The sequence below is a fragment of the Xyrauchen texanus genome, chromosome 20 (assembly GCF_025860055.1).
Source record: "Xyrauchen texanus isolate HMW12.3.18 chromosome 20, RBS_HiC_50CHRs, whole genome shotgun sequence".
Classification (NCBI taxonomy): Eukaryota; Metazoa; Chordata; class Actinopteri; order Cypriniformes; family Catostomidae; genus Xyrauchen; species Xyrauchen texanus.
This window is the reverse complement of record NC_068295.1, coordinates 11,782,906-11,801,473: the sequence shown is the minus strand read 5'-3', so window position 1 is coordinate 11,801,473 and position 18,568 is coordinate 11,782,906. Positions and strand designations below refer to the sequence as shown.

Below are 18,568 nucleotides of genomic sequence, written 5' to 3'. Positions count from 1 at the left end.
TCCCAGTGGTCACACCAGGTGGGCAGCAAGCAGGCCTCTGTACCCAGCCACACGTCAGAGCCAAAACAATGAATAACTGCACTTAATATAAATCTACACATTACTGATCAACTAATGTGGGCATTCATTGGTGATCAATAACCATGTAAACAGCATGTTTGGCATTGCTGTTAATCGTCTGTGCCTGTGAACCAGCTGCTGGCTTGAATCATCTCAAGATGGCTATTTTAAAGGGCCGGAACCTTCGTCCCTAGATCACATGTATATGAGCACACCACCAGATAAAGTAATAATCCACTTAAATTTCTCCTCCTTATTAAAGAATGTCAACCGTCGCTCAGATGCATGACTAAATCAATTTTTCTGTATATTTATGCATTGTCTTTATTTGTCCCATAAATGAAAATCAATATAACAAAATGTAAATACATTAATAAATATTCAAAGCCAAATCTCTCTCTATATTCATACATAACTACTTGTGGTAAAAACCACTTCTGTCCTCAAGCTAAAGAAAAACAGTCAAAATGGCAGAAAAGAATGTGTCAATGATTTCGCATTTTTCATTTCAAAGGCATCGGTAAACATGGCGATTCAAACCGCGGAGGAATAAATAACAAGTGATCTAAAGTATGTAGTGCACAGCTGCAAATCAGAAAACAAAAAGGAAACAAATCATAGTGCAAGTTAAAGTGTCCCATAACACCTTTCTCTTTGTTTTTTAAAGTATCCGCAACAAAATAAAAGAGGATGAAAAAGAGGAATAAGATAACAGAAGCACCTGCTTCCCATTTTATCATCATTCTTACCATGATCATTTTTCTCTCTTGGCAGCTAGTAAAGCACAGTTTGTCACATGATTCAATGCACGTCCAGGGCAACACTGTGCACCTGACTTAATTTGGCAGAAAATACAAAATAAAACGTAATAACAGCTGTAATAAAAAAACCTCTTTGTATATATTAAGCTCAGCTTAGTGTTCCCTGCATGTTTGCATGTGTTTACATACAGCTGATGATATATATTGAAACTAAAAAAACAGAATGAGATCACCGCTGCTCATAAGGGAGACAGAGAGAGAAAAGTTTACAGGAGCTGATCTCTCTTGCAGCATATCCGAGCAACACAGAGCAAGGCAGCTTGCTGTCCAGATTTAAGCAAGTGTGCTTCTTGCTGGGTGTGTGTGTGTGTGTAATATCTCCATTTGCACGATTCTCTGGCTTCCTGCGCCCCGATCAGCATCTGGGAGGGAGTGTGGCCTCGTTCTCCCTCTGACACGTGCAGAGGTCTGACATTAGTAGAGTGCGTAAGTGTGTGTGTATCCTCACACCTCTGCCCCCAGTTCAATCACTCCTGTCTCTATAATGGGAACCAGTTTATCATCCACCTGGACCAGCAGGATGGTCTTATCAATGTGAGACCGACTAACCGGGTCACGACTGCAAGGCACCCAACGATGAACCACCTACAGAGTAAAATAGAGGAAGAACACAGTGGCAGAATTAACAGAGATGGAGAAATAAATTTCTATTAAATCTATTTGTGTAGTGATGTTAAAATAGAGCTGTTACGTCTGCTAGGGGCAAGTGGTAAATGGAAATTCAGTTAGGAGTCATAACATGCATTTTAATTATTATTCTTTATTTTATTCCTTGAGGTTCACTTATAATATTAGTAAAGGTTTTTACACAATAAACAGTTATATATTTGTAAAACATGATAATTTTCCACCTTCAATCTGACTCTTTGTCAGAAATGCTGTGATTTGGTGCTGCTTCTCCATTAAGATTGACAGTACACGCCCACTGTTATGATTTGCTCTGTGCTCTTGAATGACCAGCTCTCTATACTTGCCATCTCACTGCTCACCCCTACTGCGCAGGCTACAGATGTGATAAGTAGGTGTTGTTGTGGAGGCGCTCAAATCCAAACAAGTAATATAATCAAGCACCCTTTGGCAAAAGTATGTCAGATCTAGGGCTGAAATGATTAGTCGACGTTATCGCCAACATTGACAATAAAAAATTGTCGACTATTTTTTTTTTTATTGTCGAATAGTCGTTTGATCTCATTTAACATAACATGAGATCACATTAAATTCTAATGATGAAGCGCAAGAGCAGTACTGCAGTTCACACAAGACTGAGAAGAAGAATTACACAGATCACAGATGCACTCTAAATTTTCCAAACAGCTTCAGCTTATGTAGATTGCAAAGTACAAGGGAATTATACAAAAATAACAAATAAGTAAAAGACAGAATTACTCTTGTTGTGGATTAAGTGGAGCCGGAGCTCTTTAAAGGAAACACTCCAGCACTACATCTTAAATGCAGTTATATTTCATGCGTTATAGCTTTCTTAATGTTCAAATAATACGGAAGCAGGACATGTAATTAACTACAAACTCCGAAACTGGCATTTCTCTGTCAGGTCAGTGCCTCTTCTATGAGTTGCGCAGTGTGTCCCGATCTGAGAGGGAGAGATTAAATCTGCACCCGGCTGATGCAAACTCTGTCACGGGGACACTAATCCCTCGAGCCCACACTCGCTAAAGATAGATTATAACGTGATGGCTCGTGACCTATTGAATCATAATATATGTCACTGTACATTTGTTATTGTGAAGAAAATAGGTAATAAGCAGCTTTATTAATAAGAGAGAGTTTGTTTTTAATGTGTTAAAGATGGATTGAAGTGAAAAGAAAGGTGAGACAGGGTAGTGTTCACCCCATTATACACTGCAACAAAATACATTTATGATTTGTTATGGCTTGTTTTCCAATATAAATATCTAAAACTCCTTTAATACAATGTACTTTTTCTTAAGCAGCTACACTGCAGAAGAAAAAATTGTTATCTGAGAATCTTGAATATATTATTAAAAATACAAATATTTAAAAATATCTAAAAATCCTTTAAAAAAGATGCATTCACTTGAGCAGCAGTATATGATATTTATATTTTCTTTTAGAGAATAGATCTTGAATATAAGTATATGTTGTCTTTATATTTATATACACATATATTTAAGATACATTCTCTTAAAGCAAGTCTAAATATCTTATAAGTTGCTTCTCAATTAATTGTATCTTGTTTTAAGGATTGTTAGACTATTTTAAATGGACAACAATACAAAAACACTTTAACAATAGTTATTTTTAAGTGAATTTCTTTACTTTTTATTTTTTTCCTTTAAGTGAATGTAATTTAGGTAGTTTTTTTTTTGCTTATTATTTTCCCTCTCTCCCCTTTTCTCCCCAATTTGGAATGCCCAATTCCCAATGCGCTCCAAGTCCTCGTGGTGGCGTAGTGACTCGCCTCAATCCGGGTGGTGGAGGACGAATCTCAGTTGCCTCCATGTCTGAGACTGTCAATCTGCTCATCTTATCACGTGGCTTGTTGAGTGCGTTACCGCGAAGACACAGTGAGTGTGGAGGCTTCACGCTATTCCTCGCAGCATCCATGCACAACTCACCATGCACCCCACAGAGAGCGAGAACCACATTATAGCGATCACAAGGAGGTTACCCCATGTGACTCTACCCTCTCTAGCAACCGGGCCAATTTGGTTGCTTAGCAGACCTGACTGGAGTCACTCAGCATGCCCTGGATTCGAACTCGTGACTCCAGGGATGGTAGTCAGCGTCTTTACTCACTGAGCTATTTTTAAGTGCGTTAAAAATGCTTTTGCAAAATTACCTAATTTGCTTAACTTCTATAGTAACTAAGATGCTAAAACAACACAGACAGCGCATCATCAGTGGGAGCGATTCATTTTTAGTGAATTCCCCTGAAGATAAGTGAGTGTGATGTACTCACATGACCCTCCATGCCCTCTAGGGGGTTCCACTCTCTCCAGAAATTGCGTCCAGCTCTCAGTCTCATGCTCTCATCCGGCCACACCAGCTCCTTCCTCTTGGACTGATTCATCATGTCCAACACCTGACTCACATCAACAATCTACACACACAAAAATCAAAAGATGCTTACATTTTGTCATAGCAACAAATTGTACACAATTAAGGTGAAGTTCCACTAACGTCACTTAATGGAATTGCAAAAATGACTATTTTCAAACAGGCTTCCCAAACACTCTCACCATCTGTAATTGGTCAAACAAATAGATAGCTGCACACCAAATTGATGGCATTGGTTGAGCCAATGTTTCTATGTCAGGCTGGCTGGGATGTTCAAACAAACAAAGCAATGTTTTGATATCACCACATAGCAACACTGCATTTACATCTATTAATTTAGGCACAGACACTTTAAAGTTGCTTGCAGTGCATTGGGATATACATTTTATGAGTATGTGCATTACCTTAGCGTTCATAGCGTTACTAGCTTGATAGTCAACCATTTGATTTCCAGGAACACTGTACATTGTATTTTTATTTCAAGAATCATCCTACGAATGTTTTACTTAGTTGTCTCTGCATATTAAGCTAGGATAAAACAAAGTATTGTAAAACTATCTAAATTATACATCACCATTAAATGCCATTTACTGTATGAGAAAGACGTGCACTGCTCACCTGCACCCGGTAGGAGATGTCGTCCCTCCTCAGACAGGACAGCGAGGGATTGTGATGATGATGGTGGATTTGATGAAGATGATGGTGGGGATGAGGATGGCGGTCCGTCCCAAGCCCTAAGGCCTCATTTCCCAGCAGGCCTGCGAGCGTGTGGGCGTGACGTTTGCAGGGTGGGATGGAATGGGCAGAGAGGGAGCTGGAGGGGCCAGGCGGGTCAGGGGCGGCTGAGGCATTGGTGCACAGCCGGAGCTGCAGGGAGGTGGGTAGCGTGCGGAGAGACAGCTGGCTGCTGGAGGAACGTCTGCAAGGCTCCAGACCCGTAACAGATGTGCGGAGTGAAGACTGGCGGCTACTGCTGTAGCGATATGAGGACGACTGACTCATGACAGATGCACGAGCAGGAGACTGACGCATCAAACCAGACTGCACAGACTGGGAACTCTGACTTGTACCTGAATAAAGAAAGATGTTTCTTTCATGTTACTACCTTAATTTATTCAAAATTGTATTTTATTTGACACAGTTGACAGACTGATGTACATCGGCCGGGCAGATAGACTGGCTAATTTTTGGCCACAGCAGGCAGGCTGATAACCGAACCAAAAACCGATAACAGAAACATCAAACTCAGTTCAGTTCAAAAATCTTCCAACAGCCAAGTCAATGGATATTTCACTCATTGTTTGTCAATGTAGAGTTAAATTATAGGTTTTCATTAGTGGTGTAGTTGTGTCTGAAGAGGTGGGCATACTGTGAATTTATGAAGGAACCCCCCCCCCCCCTCCCCGTCTATGCAACTGTGTTCAACCAGTTAATGTGCTAGTGGTTGTTTGTTTACCCAGAGAGTGAGCTGTGTAAGCATGCAGCACTGTGGGTCCTGAGCTGTGCTGGGAATCACTCGCTCCTGTTCCAGAACTTCCAGAGTTCCCACTGCCACATGACAGACCTCCTGCATCACAATCTTCTACATTCCCACCACTGTTACAGCCGGCACCACAACCCTTACGCAGTCTAGTGAGAGAGAGATGATTATTATGACATCAAAAACAGCACTTCCAGAAATTCATGGAAAAAATGGCCACTTAAAACTTTATATATGACCCTACAAATCTCCAACACTGTGCTAATAGCACTTCATAGTCTCACAAATCCAAATGTTATGTCCATATATTTAATTGTAAAGTCACTGTAAGCAGGTCAATTTACAGTCAGCCGGTTATTACAACAATGTAAACATTTTGCCGATAATACAAGGGATTTTTTTTCAGTAATGACTGATTATCCCTTACTTATATTCTCTCTTAACACACACACACACACACACACACACACACACACACACACACACACACACACACACACACACACACACACACACACCTGTACCAAGTATTGATGAAAAAGTTTTGTATGTTGACAATGCTGATTGGTCCTCCCAGTATGTGTCCAAGCTGTGGGTGTGTATTACAGTACGAAGTCGTCAGGGGTGACACATATATGGGGTATCCGATTGGCTGGTCACAGGAAGAGTTGATCATGTTGCGTAGTGCTTGCTTGGCATTCTGGATGCTTCCTCGCTCTGGGTTTCTGTTCCGCAAAAACACCAATTCCTGCTGCTGCCCCGCCCAGAGGCCCCGCACACACTCCTTATTTACCTGAGAGAACACAAACACACAGAAAGTCACTTATATGGTAATAATTAGAGCTGTCAAAATTATCGAGTTAACACTTGTGATTAAAAAAGTGTAACGTGTTAATTTTCCTTAATTGCAACGAACGCATTTACTGTTAATACAGCATAAACCAGCATAAACACTGATTGATTGGACAGAACCTTTAATGTGTCTGCCAGGAGTAGGCAAGGCAAGGCAAGTTTATTTATATAGCACATTTCATACACAATGGTAATTCAAAGTGCTTTACATAGAAGAGATTAAAATAAGAATAAAAAAATAAGAATAACTGAAACAGTTTAGAATAAAATAAAATAAAATACAGTACAAACAGTTGGACACACAGTGGCACAGTGCTCATTCAGTAAATGCACAGCTAAACAGATGTGTTTTAAGTCTGGATTTGAATGTGACTAATGTAGGAGCACATCTGATCTCTTCTGGAAGCTGGTTCCAGCTGCGGCTGGCATAATAGCTAAAAGCAGACTCTCCTTGCTTAAAGTGAACCCTTGGTATTTCTAGTTGATGTGATCCTAATGATCTGAGTGATCTGTTGGGTTTATGTTCAGTGAGCATATCTGCAATATATTGAGGTCCTAGCCCATTGAGTGATTTATATACCAGTAATAATACTTTAAAATCAATCCTAAATGTAACTGGGAGCCAGTGTAAAGACCTGAGGACTGGTGTGATATGTTCATATTTTCTGGTTCTGCTCAGAATCCTGGCAGCAGCGTTCTGTATGAGCTGCAACTGTCTTATGGTCTTTTGGGAAGGCCAGTGAGGAGTCCATTACAATAATCCACCCTGCTGGTGATGAAAGCATGCACAAGTTTCTCTAGGTCTTGACTGGAAACAAAGCATCTAATTCTTGCAATATTTTTCAGATGATAGTATGCTGATTTAGTTATTGCTTTGACATGACTACTGAAACTAAGGTCTGACTCTAGAGACACAACAAGATTCCTGACTTGATTTTTAGTTGTTTGACCCCTAGCGTCAAGGTATGCATTCACCTTCAGAACCTCTTCTTTGTTTCCTAACACAATGGCTTCAGTTTTGTCTTTGTTTAACTGAAGAAAGTTTTGGCACATCCAACTGTTTAATTCATCAATGCATTGGCACAGGGAGTCAATGGGGCTGTAATCGTTAGGTGATGGGGCTAAGTAGATCTGTGTGTCGTCTGCATAGCTGTGGTAAGCAATTTGGTTCTTTCTCATTACTTGGCTCATTGGGAGCATATACAGGTTGAACAGGAGTGGCGCAAGAATTGAGCCTTGAGGGACTCTGCATGTCATGGACGTCCACTCAGACTTATGGTCTCCTATACTCGCATAATAACCTCTCCCATCTAAGTATTACCTGAACCATTTTAGGACCATCCCAGAAAGCCCCACCCAGTTTTCCAGCCTGTCAAGAAGCATGTTGTGATCAACAGTGTCAAATGCAGCACTGAGGTCGAGTAGTACCAGTACTGATAATTTGCCTGTATCAGTATTTAAGCGAATATCGTTTATTATCTTTATGAGCGTTGTCTCTGTGCTGTGATGCGATCGGAAACCAGATTGAAAATTGTCAAAGTATCCATTTGAGTTCAAGAATTTGTTCAGCTGATTGAAGACAACTTTTTCAATGATCTTGCCTATGAAAGGAAGATTTGAGATCGGTCTATAGTTGCTTAATATGGTCTTATCCATATTGCTCTTTTTCAAGAGGGGCTTGACCACTGCAGTTTTCAGGGAGTTTGGAAAACTCCCAGAGAGAAGTGAAGGGTTTATCACTTCTAGGAGATCTGCTTCTAAACAGTTGAACACACTTTTGAATAAAGATGTGGGAAGTGCATCAAGGGCGCAGGTTGATGTTTTAAGGTGCTGTACGGTTTCTTCCAAAATTTTGCCATCAATTTTACCATTTGTCAGTAATTAAACTGATGAGCACACCACAAACACACACAGCAGTGATTCAGTGTCAGTGGTAAAGTGATGGTGAAAGGAGCTTTTTAACGCTATTTGCTGCATAAAACTTGTGACAGAAATCAAGTATTTTTTCAGTTTAAGTAAGGCACATTTTAATTACCACAGAAGCATGTTGAGTCTTAACTATCACCAAAACACAGATTGAGACGTTTTTGTCTACAAAGCTTTCCATGTGTAGTTCAAAGGAGTGCTTGACGCTGACGCCCGGATGCGAATCATGAACGCAGGCTTTACGATAGCTGTAACAAAGTCTGCTGGCTGATTAATATTGTGAAGGATGAGATTTTAAGAGATTTCATGCCCATTGCAATGAATATGCAACCTATGTGGGGACTATTTCTTTCAATTAGTCAAACTCCTACTTAAACTTTGGGAAAAGTTACATGTTAACTGAATTGGTACTATTTTAGGGCATTTACTCTGGTGAGTGTTTATATTCCTCCACAAGCCTGTGAGTGCAACGCTGCAACAGTAGGCTGATCAGATCCCGGAGCAACAACACTCTGACTCACTTATTATTATTCTCTGTGATTTCTACAGAGCCAATCTCACCCGTGAACTGCCAAAATACAGACAGCACATTACATGCCCTATATCGCTCTGTGTCTATTGCAGCTTTGGGACTCTATGATCACTGTCTGGTTTATCTTCTTCCAACCTACAGGCAAAAACTTAAATCAGCTAAACCTGTAGTAAAGACTGTAAAAATGTGGACCAATGAAGCAGAGCAGCAATTACAAGCCTGCTTTGGCTGCACTGATTGGAGTGTTTTTGAAGCTGCAGACACCAATCTGGATGAGCTCACAGATTATGTGACATCATATATCAGTTTCTATGAGGATATGTGCATTCCTACTAGGATTTATTTAATGTCCAACAATGACAAAATATGGTTTACAGCAAAACTCAGGCAGCTTTGTCAGGCCAAAGAGGATGCTTATAGAAGTGGGGACAAAATCTTGTACAATTATGCCAGAATCACACTGACAAAAGAAACTATTCTGAGAAGCTGTAAAACAAGTTGTCAGCTAATGACCCTGCATCAGTGTAGAGAGGCCTGAAATACATTACTATCTATGGGACACCATCCCCCAACACTGTAAGGAATCGACAACTGGCTGATGACCTGAATGTGTTTTACTGTAGATTTGAAAAGCCCAGTCTCACACCTCACACCCACTCCGACCTTCACTTCACACAAACATCAACACCTCCTGCAACCACCCTCCTCCCCCCCTCCTGCTACTCAAACTGCACTTAAGATCTGTGAAGAGGGTGTGTGCCGGTCTTCCGGAAACAAAAGACAAGTAAAGCACAGGGCCCAGATGGTATTTCACCCACTTGTCTAACATCCTGTGCTGACCAGCTGGCCCCCATCTTCACACAGATCTTCAACATATCACTGGAGCAGTGTGAAGTTCCCTGCTGCTTCAAATGCTCCACCATCATCCCTGTCCCAAAGAATTCCAAAATCACAGGACTTAATGACTATAGACCCATCGCTCTGACGTCATTTGAGAGACTGGTGTTGGCCCACCTTTAGGACATAACAGGATTCTTTCTGGATCCCCTTCAATTTGCTTATCAAGCAAACAGGCCTGTGGATGATGTAGTCAACATAGGAATGCATCATATCCTGAAACATCTGGACAGAACAGGGACATATATGCAAGGATACTTTTTCTCACTTCAGTTCAGCTTTCAACACAATCATCCCAGCTATTCTCTGGACTAAATTAAACCAACTCTCTGTTCCCACCTCTATCTGTCATTGGATCACCAGCATTCTGACAGATAGGCAGCAGTTAGTGAGACTGGGAAAATTCCCTTCCAGCACCTGTACGACCAGCACTGGTGGCCCCCAGTGATGTATGCTCTCCCCACTACTTTTCTCCCTGTACAAACGACTGCACTGCCAAGGACCCCTCTGTCAAGCTAATGAAGTTCACAGATGACACTACTGTCATCGTCCTCATCCAGAATGACGATGAGTCTGCTTACAGAAGGGAGGTTGAACAGCTGGCTGTCTGGTGAGGTCAAAACATCCTTGAGCTGAACACACTCAAAACATTGGATGACAGTGAACTGTAGGAGGAACACTTCAATAACTGTCTGGTTTGGTTCAGCTATGAAATCGGACATCAGAAGACTACAAAAGGACAGTTTGGACTGCTGAGTGAATTATTATTTGCCCCCTGCCCACCCTTCAGGAACTGTACACTTACAGAGTGAGGAAAAGGGCTGGAAAAATCACTCTGGACCCCACTCACCCAGCCCACTACATTTCTGAACTGTTGCCTTCTGGCAGCACTAAGCACAAGAACAGTTTTTTTTCCCTCAGGCTATCTTTTTCATGACAACTATAAATGCCTCATTGAGCAATAATTATGTGCAATACATAGCTTAGTCTATCTATATTAATCCAACATATCCTGCCTCTTCTGCCATAACATTCCCTTGCACAATCTGTACATAACAGATTTGTATATGTACATACGTGTACAAATGTGTTGTTCTCTGTAATAAACTGTGCGTTGCTCATACTGCTGAAATTTCACTTACTGCCCTCTGGAGTAAACAGGTGGTACTACAAGCTTGCATTACTCAGGAATCTTCCTTATTATGGTCCGTGGGCATGCGATTAAATGCGTTAATTTTTTAACGCGTTATTTTTTGTAAAATGAATCACACTGAATTATTGCGTTAAATCGGCAACACTAATATATACATATCATTTTTAAATATTTAAAGATAACTTTGTATATTTATATATTGATATAAATATGTATAATCATTATATATTGAGTTATTTTTATATGATTTTTATTAAAATTTGTAATCGATTGACAGCCCTAATCTATCTATCTATCTATCTATCTATCTATCTATCTATCTATCTATATATATATATATATATATATATATATATATATATATATATATATATATATACACACATACTACGAAGTGTCCTTGTAGACAAGGGAAGACACTGAACACAAAGTTGCTCCCAATGGCAGGCTAGCGCCTTGCATGGCAGATCTGCCATCATTGGTGTGTGAATGTGAGTGTGAATGGGTGAATGAGACACAGTGTAAAGCACTTTGAATACTAAGGTTAAAAAGGCACTATATATAAGCGCAGACCATTTTATTGTTTGTGCACTGGAAGCCTCTGTCACTAAGACTAATTTTTTTATGTGTAAGCATACTAGGCAACAAAGCTCATTCTGATTTCTATCTTTATACTATGAAAGTCTTTACCTGGAAAGCCTTACATTGTTACGTATTGTTTTCGTGTACGTGTAGGAATTTTGACAGGAAAATAAGTATTCAGAATTGTCAAAATCTGTGATTAACTATGAAAAAGTATGCGATTAATCATGATTAAAAATTGTAATTGACTGACACACTAGTAATAATATAAGTAATAATATAACAATTGTCTTTTCTTTGGATGCCATATAATTGACTTTTGCTTCCTTTATTCTTTTCTATTCTTTCCTGTCTTTTTCTCTTGTGATCTCTTACCTTTATAACCCTGAAGCTGAGGTGGCGTCTGTTAAGCATGATGATCTTGTACTCATTGGTTCCCTCATCCAGCACGTGTCTGAGAGCAAGCAGAGAGGGGGAGTTTGAAAGGACGGCACTGCGCCAGGCCGGATCACCCTCATGAGCAATTACCAAAGTCTGCTCATGAGAAGAGATTGCCTCAAACAAAACTGATGACTCCTCGTATTCATCAGGGGATGTGAAGTGATCCTTCAGTGAAAAAGAGAGAGAGAGATTAAAGTGAACATGAAATCCAAACTGACTATTTTTACCTTTGTAACATTATCCCGCTTATTACATGGTTATTTGCAAGTAAAACAATTATTTGCCATGAAGCATTGATGCAAATTGAAACTTCTTTATTATGTGAACAGCTATGTTTTCAAATATATAGTTTAGCACTCGTTATATAAAGTATTCCAGAAAGCCATGTAAAAAGCCTTTATAAAAGATGACATGCGCTCTTGATAAAAACAACATCGCAATGCATAAAATTAGAAAAATTACATATGACAGAGAGAGAACAACAAAAATACAACACATCTCACCTGGTGCAGTTTGAGTGACATGCGTATTCCAGGAACAACCACCTTTCTCAGCAATTCCATGTCAGTAAAAATCCATTCATCTCTTATGGACGAGATCCGGAAATCTCCCTTAAATAAGGCATGCAGCCCATACAGAAATGACTCCAGATTACTGCAGTAATGCAAAAATACATCAGAACAGACACATATACACACAAACAACAAAAATTCGAAATGGGATTATTGCACCCCCACCTGGACATGTGGTGAGACGCAGTTCCCAGAGCTCTCCTCCCCAAAACACACAGACCGTAACACAACAGAACCAACAAAGAGTCCTTCTCACTGTCCAGTGGCTAAAAGAGGGAGGGAGGGTGTGAAGACTGATATTTTAATTTACATTCAACAATCTCACTATTGCCATCAAAGATACTTGTGTGTAAGAGTGTCATCATGCAGTATGTGTGTGTGTGTGTGTGTGTGTGTGTGTGAGTGTTTACCTTCACTCTCCGTGAGTTGCAGTACTGGATCCAGCTGAGGTAGACTGAGCAGAAACTGTCTTTGGAGATTCCAGCCAGTCTGTGGTCATAGTCTTCATCAATATTGGGGTTAAAGGTCGGATCCAGGTCAACATAGTTCCACTCTCTGCAGCTTTTCAGGCCTTCCAGCAGAGCTTCATTTGCCAGCCACTCCTCCAGTTTAGGAGACGCAATGACATAGTAAATTATGCCCTACAAACAAACGAAGACTTGTCAATGCACATTTCAGTACAGAGCAGTTTGAATAAATGATTTGATTAACAATTTTAGGAGCTTTTAAATTATTTACATAACTGTGAATCTCATAAATCCTGTCAAGTACATATACGTGTCATATTTCACCACATAAATAAATAAAATGTCTTGACAACTGACTCTAACAAGGACAGAAAGAGATGCGGAAGGCCAGATGTACAACTAAACAAGAGGATAAGTACATCAGAGTCTCTAGTTTGAGAAAGACACCTCACATGTCCTCAGCTGACAGCTTCATTGAATTCTACCTGCTCAACACCAGTTTCATGTACAACAGTAAGAGAAAAGACTCAGGAGAAGCCTTATGGGAAGAATTGCAAAGAAAAAGCCACTTTTTAAACATAAAAACAAAAAGAAAAGGTTAGAGTAGGCAAAGAAACACAGACATTGGACAACAGATAACTGGAAAAGAGTGTTATGGATCTTGACCCATTAAGCTTTTGTGGGATCTGATAGACTGTAAGGTATTTGAGAAGTGCCTGACAATACAGCCACATCTATGGCAAGTGCTACAGGAAGTGTGGGGTGAAATGTCACCTGTGTATCTGGACAAACTGACAGCTAGAATGCCAAGGATCTGCAAAGCTGTCATTACTACACATGGAGGATTTATTAATGAGAAGTCTTTGAAGTAGTTTAAGTAGTTTTTTTCAAATTGTAATAGTAATGTTTCACGTTATTAATGTCCTGACTATACATTGTGATCAGTTGAATGCCACTTTGGTGAATAAAAGCACCAATTTCTTTCCATAAGAGCAAAATCTGTACATTATTCCAAACTTATGGCCGCCAGTGTGTATATATGTATATGTATGTATGTATGTATGTATATATATATATATATACACACACACACACACACACACACACACACACACACACACACACACACACACACACACACACACACACACACACACACACACACACAGATCAGCAACAACATTAAAACCTCCTGCCTAGTACTGTGTAGGTGCCCCTCATGCCGTCAAAACAGTGCCAACCGCTTCTCAGAATAGCATTCTGAGATGCTATTTTCTCACCACAATTCTACAGAGTGGTTATCTGAGTTACCGTAAACTTTGTCAGTTTGAACCAGTCTGGCCATTCTCTGTTGACCTCTCTCATCAACGAGGCATTTCCATCCGAAGAACTGCCCCTCACTGGATGTTTTTGGCACCATTCTGAGTAAATTCATGAGACTGTTCAGCAGTTACAGAAATACTCAAACCAGCCCATCTGGCACAAACAACCATGGCACGATCCAAATTGGCTGATAGGATAATCACATGGATGATTGTTGCTCATTAGATTCTCATTACTGGAATATAGTAATTAAATTATTTTAGTCATTAAAATCAGTATAATGTGCACTAAAGGCTAAAAAACAAATACTATCATGATGCATGCACATTACAGTAATGAGTAGGGGCGTTACGGTTTACTGTGGCACGATACATAGCGGTTAAAAAATGTGATGATGCACATTGTAGAGATGTTTTTAAAAAAAATATATTTTAACATCTGTTTTATCCATGTGACATCCTCAGCCTACGTAATGCTGGCATACAAATGGAAATCAATTCTTTGCACACAAGGAGCTCTAAAATACCATTGCACACTAGCAGCCACAGGAGTTTTACGATAAGTTTGGCTGACACTGCGGAAAATTAAACTTTAACCAGCACCCGGTCCTAGACGTGACTTTTCAGCGAGAGGGATCGAGAGTCCGTTTGAAGCATGAGGGTGGTCTACACATGAGAAAATTAAAGTTTTATAAATAGCATAAAACAATTTAAATAGCAGCATTATTAATCTACTATATATAATGCTGAATTTAATGTATAATAATGCTGTTGGGGAATATAATCCTAATGTCAAATGTCATGTCTGATTTTATTTCATCAGTAAATAATTATTATTTAACAGGATAAGCATGCACATCAATAAAACACGTATTTTTGAAAAAATATTTAGATCAAAATATTTAGATAATCAGAGACAATATTATTTTAGAAAAATAGAATGTAAATTTCAACTATTTTAAATGTATGCAATCAGTGACATTGTGAAAGCAGCATATATATCTAATATAATTCTGTATTTTCAGTAAGCAAAATTATTAGCTGATATTTCCATTTGGTGTAACCATTGCCCTGTTCTGGGCTGATATTTTAGTCCCAATACATCTCTGATGGATCATTTAGCACTTTTAAGAACAGTACTTTTAGCTTAAGTATAAAGGAAAGGTTTTGCTTATGTTTTTAAAGTAAAAAATCAATATCAACTTTTCTTGATTCAGGACAAGTTTAAAGAATAGTGAACTGAACCGAACCATGAGATGAGTCAATCATTAGATCCCTGGTAATGACAATAACACTTCTTTCATAACTGTAATGAGGATTTTGGAGGAAGATGCACTTAAATGCCAAGAAAAAAATTGCACAATGCAAAAATGCAATGGCCCTAATAATGAATTTCTTTGCCTTTTAGCAACATAGCGTATCATATTTTTTCTTTTGATTTGTGGGTGAAAAAAGTCCTGGACAGGTTTAGTGAGATTCACCCAACATAACTGCAAGAGTTTATAAAGTGTATCATGAACTAGCTGCAGAGTGTCAAAATCTGATCTGAAATAATTCCACCTGAAATATTTCCACCTGAGTCTCAAGCCTGAAACTGTTCTTTCGATAAATAGGGCAGCTGAGTAAAGGATAGAAAGATTGTCTGCTGACCTTTACATAATAGGTGGTGAGGATTCGCCGAAGGTCAAACACCTGAAGCATAGACGCAGCACTGTTATCGGTGATGCTGTAGCCCTCCAGGGCATATTTATTTACCAGAACCTCCCAGGCCAACCAGCGCTGGCCAAAAGCAGCATTAAATGACAGCAGGTGGGGAAGATGACCAGGCTCACAACAACAACAGCTCTCATCCTCTTCAACTCCCTCTGTTATCGCCTCTACTTCTCTCTGCTGGCAATAGGTCCCTGAGAGAGCAAGAACAAGAAAAAAAAAAAAAAAGAGGATCACTTATTTGCTTGATTCCTATCCTTACTAAATTAATCACAATGATATTTTAAAATAATTTAGTTTAATTAATTAAAACAGGCTGTTTTGCGTTGTTATTTCTCCCTCTCCTCACCCCTGAACTCCAGTCCTCGGAGCTGGAAAGTGACGAGTCCGTTGCCAATCTCCACAAGGTGAACGAGAGCGTTGAGGTAATCTGAAGCCAGGATGAAACAGTCTCCCATGCTGTAGTTTCCCCAGCGGCCCAGCTGCAGGTCTCCACACAGCGAGTGCTGCAGGGAGCGTGTGAGATGCTCATAGAAGATGGAGTTTAGATTATTGTCATCAGAACCTAATTAGAAGGAACAATTCCTCAAGTTTAGAGAAATCATAAAAAAGGGCATTCAAGAGGAACAGCGGATCCAGGTCTAGATCTTCATGAGCAAAGTACAGAAATCAAAGTTGTACCTGGGTTTCTGTCAAGCTGAGAAGCCAATCTAGTGTTGGAGTGATCCACTCGCTTAGTACTGAAACACACAAAATTACAATCTAATAAAAACCTTATTGCTGAGCAAAAAACATCCAGAGACAACAAAAAATTTGCTGAGTTTTTTTTACTTGTATTCTCTCTCCCAGAAGCGCACAGGTCGAACATAGGAGCTGATGAAAATGGCACTGCCAAGAAAAGGGTTTAACGGCGTCGAGAACACAGCAGACACCATGGCCTGCACAAACAACATAGCGGAGTCTGGAAGAGGCAGAGAGTCAAGGAGACACAGTCACTCACACATCACCAACACATGTGGCTGGATTTAACAAAGCTTGAAAATATGTCAAATCTATAACACAGTGCATTAAGGATACGTGGTACTGCAAACGGCTGAGCGAAGGCATGGAAGGCTGAGCCCCAGGTGATCTGCCATGGAGCGATGTAGGTATAAACAAATTTCAGCTTATAAAAGAGCTCCCATAACTACAAAACAGAAAAACACAGCAGACTGGTAATAAAAAATATTCATATAAAGTGTAATTTCATATTGTACCTTCTTATCTGCCATCTATTATCCAGTAGTCAATTTACCAGTTACACTAATATTTTAATAACAATAATAACTAATGGAATCATAAATAATGCCTTTAAAACATCTTAAAATTTAGTATGGAAAGACTAGACTTAGATAGCTTCATAAGGGCTGACCTTGCTGAAGAGGATGGACATGATGAAGAGGTCAAGTAGCAATGTCTCAGAGAACTGCCGGTAATCAAATGTGAAGAATAGAACCGTGAAGAGGACAGTGACATACTGATATGTTGGACTACTGTAGGAGGAACGCAACAGTTTTAGCCCAGCAATAGTTATCATTAGAGCCCCAATCCTGAGAGAGAGAGAGAGAGAGAGAGAGAGAGAGAGAGAATTAATTGATTGCTTGTAAATAATAGGGTCTAATAGGTTCATGGACAGCAGGGAAATGATCATGCTAAATGCAAATAAGAAATTATGCAAGTACCAATATAATAGTGCATAGTTATGATATCAAAATAAATGGGTTTATCAACTTCTAAAAAGATAAAGCTGTCCAATTCCAATATATCTTGTTGTTGATGTCTTAAAGGAAGTCAAATCAAATTTTGCAGTATTTTGTACAAATTCACCTATGACCATGTAGAAGCTAGCTAAATTAGGCAAATTAAAATGTAAAGAATGTATCCAAATTCTTTACAAGAAAATATCACAGTAATATCAAATCATTTCGCGGTTAAATTGACCTTTCGTTAAGCCCCAGCTTAAAGGGTTAGTATACCCAAAAATTAAAATTCTCTCTTCGTTTACCACCCTCATGGCATCCCAGATGTGTCTGACTTTCTTTCTTATGCTGAACACAAAAGAAGATTTTTAGAAGAATATCTCAGCTCTGTAGGTCCATACAATGAAAGTGACCAACATTTTAAAGATACAAAAGCACATAAAGGCAGGATAAAAGTAATCCATTAGACTCAAGTGGTTAAATCCACATCGGATGATAAACAGATCAATATAATTCCTTTTTTACTATCAATCTCCACTTTCACTTTCTTTTACGATTCACATTCTTCGTGCATAACACCACCTACTGAGCAGGATGGAGAATTTATAGTAAAAATGAGTTTCTCACCCAAAACTATCATATTGCTTTTGAAGATATGGATTTAACCACTGGAGTCTAATGGATTACTTTTATGCTGCCTTTATATCCTATTTGGAGCTTAAAAATTTTGGTCACCATTCACTTGAATTGTATGGACCTACAGAGCTGAGATATTCTTCTAAAAATCTTTGTCTGTAATCAGCAGAAGAAAGAAATTCATACACATCTGGGATGCCATGAGAGTGAGTATAGTACATCATGAATTTTCATTTTTGGGTGAATTATTCTTTTAAAGGCGTTTCTGATCAATCCTATCTTAGCTGTCCCCATTTCTCAGACAAGCATTTGCTTTTTCCAACAATGGCAGTAATGTGT

The 18,568-nt window shown here is 39.3% G+C and overlaps 1 protein-coding gene across 2 annotated transcripts in view; it reads right to left on the bottom strand.

Annotated features, from left to right (window-relative positions):
• Nucleotides 1-367: 367 nt before the first annotated feature.
• Nucleotides 368-18,568, bottom strand: part of LOC127660735 (pecanex-like protein 1) — a 66,181-nt gene continuing 47,980 nt past the window's right edge. For both annotated transcript variants that reach the window (XM_052151124.1, XM_052151125.1), the window contains exons 22-36: nucleotides 17,266-17,443; nucleotides 16,932-17,040; nucleotides 16,686-16,815; nucleotides 16,536-16,594; nucleotides 16,204-16,419; nucleotides 15,795-16,048; nucleotides 12,766-12,996; nucleotides 12,521-12,621; nucleotides 12,287-12,437; nucleotides 11,718-11,948; nucleotides 5,919-6,193; nucleotides 5,377-5,549; nucleotides 4,539-4,990; nucleotides 3,823-3,963; nucleotides 368-1,466 (exon numbers count right to left, since the gene is read on the bottom strand). In XM_052151124.1, coding sequence (XP_052007084.1) covers nucleotides 1,326-1,466; nucleotides 3,823-3,963; nucleotides 4,539-4,990; nucleotides 5,377-5,549; nucleotides 5,919-6,193; nucleotides 11,718-11,948; nucleotides 12,287-12,437; nucleotides 12,521-12,621; nucleotides 12,766-12,996; nucleotides 15,795-16,048; nucleotides 16,204-16,419; nucleotides 16,536-16,594; nucleotides 16,686-16,815; nucleotides 16,932-17,040; nucleotides 17,266-17,443 — 2,842 coding nt within the window. In that variant the 3' untranslated portion in view covers nucleotides 368-1,325. The remainder of the gene's footprint in view (nucleotides 1,467-3,822; nucleotides 3,964-4,538; nucleotides 4,991-5,376; nucleotides 5,550-5,918; nucleotides 6,194-11,717; nucleotides 11,949-12,286; nucleotides 12,438-12,520; nucleotides 12,622-12,765; nucleotides 12,997-15,794; nucleotides 16,049-16,203; nucleotides 16,420-16,535; nucleotides 16,595-16,685; nucleotides 16,816-16,931; nucleotides 17,041-17,265; nucleotides 17,444-18,568) is intronic.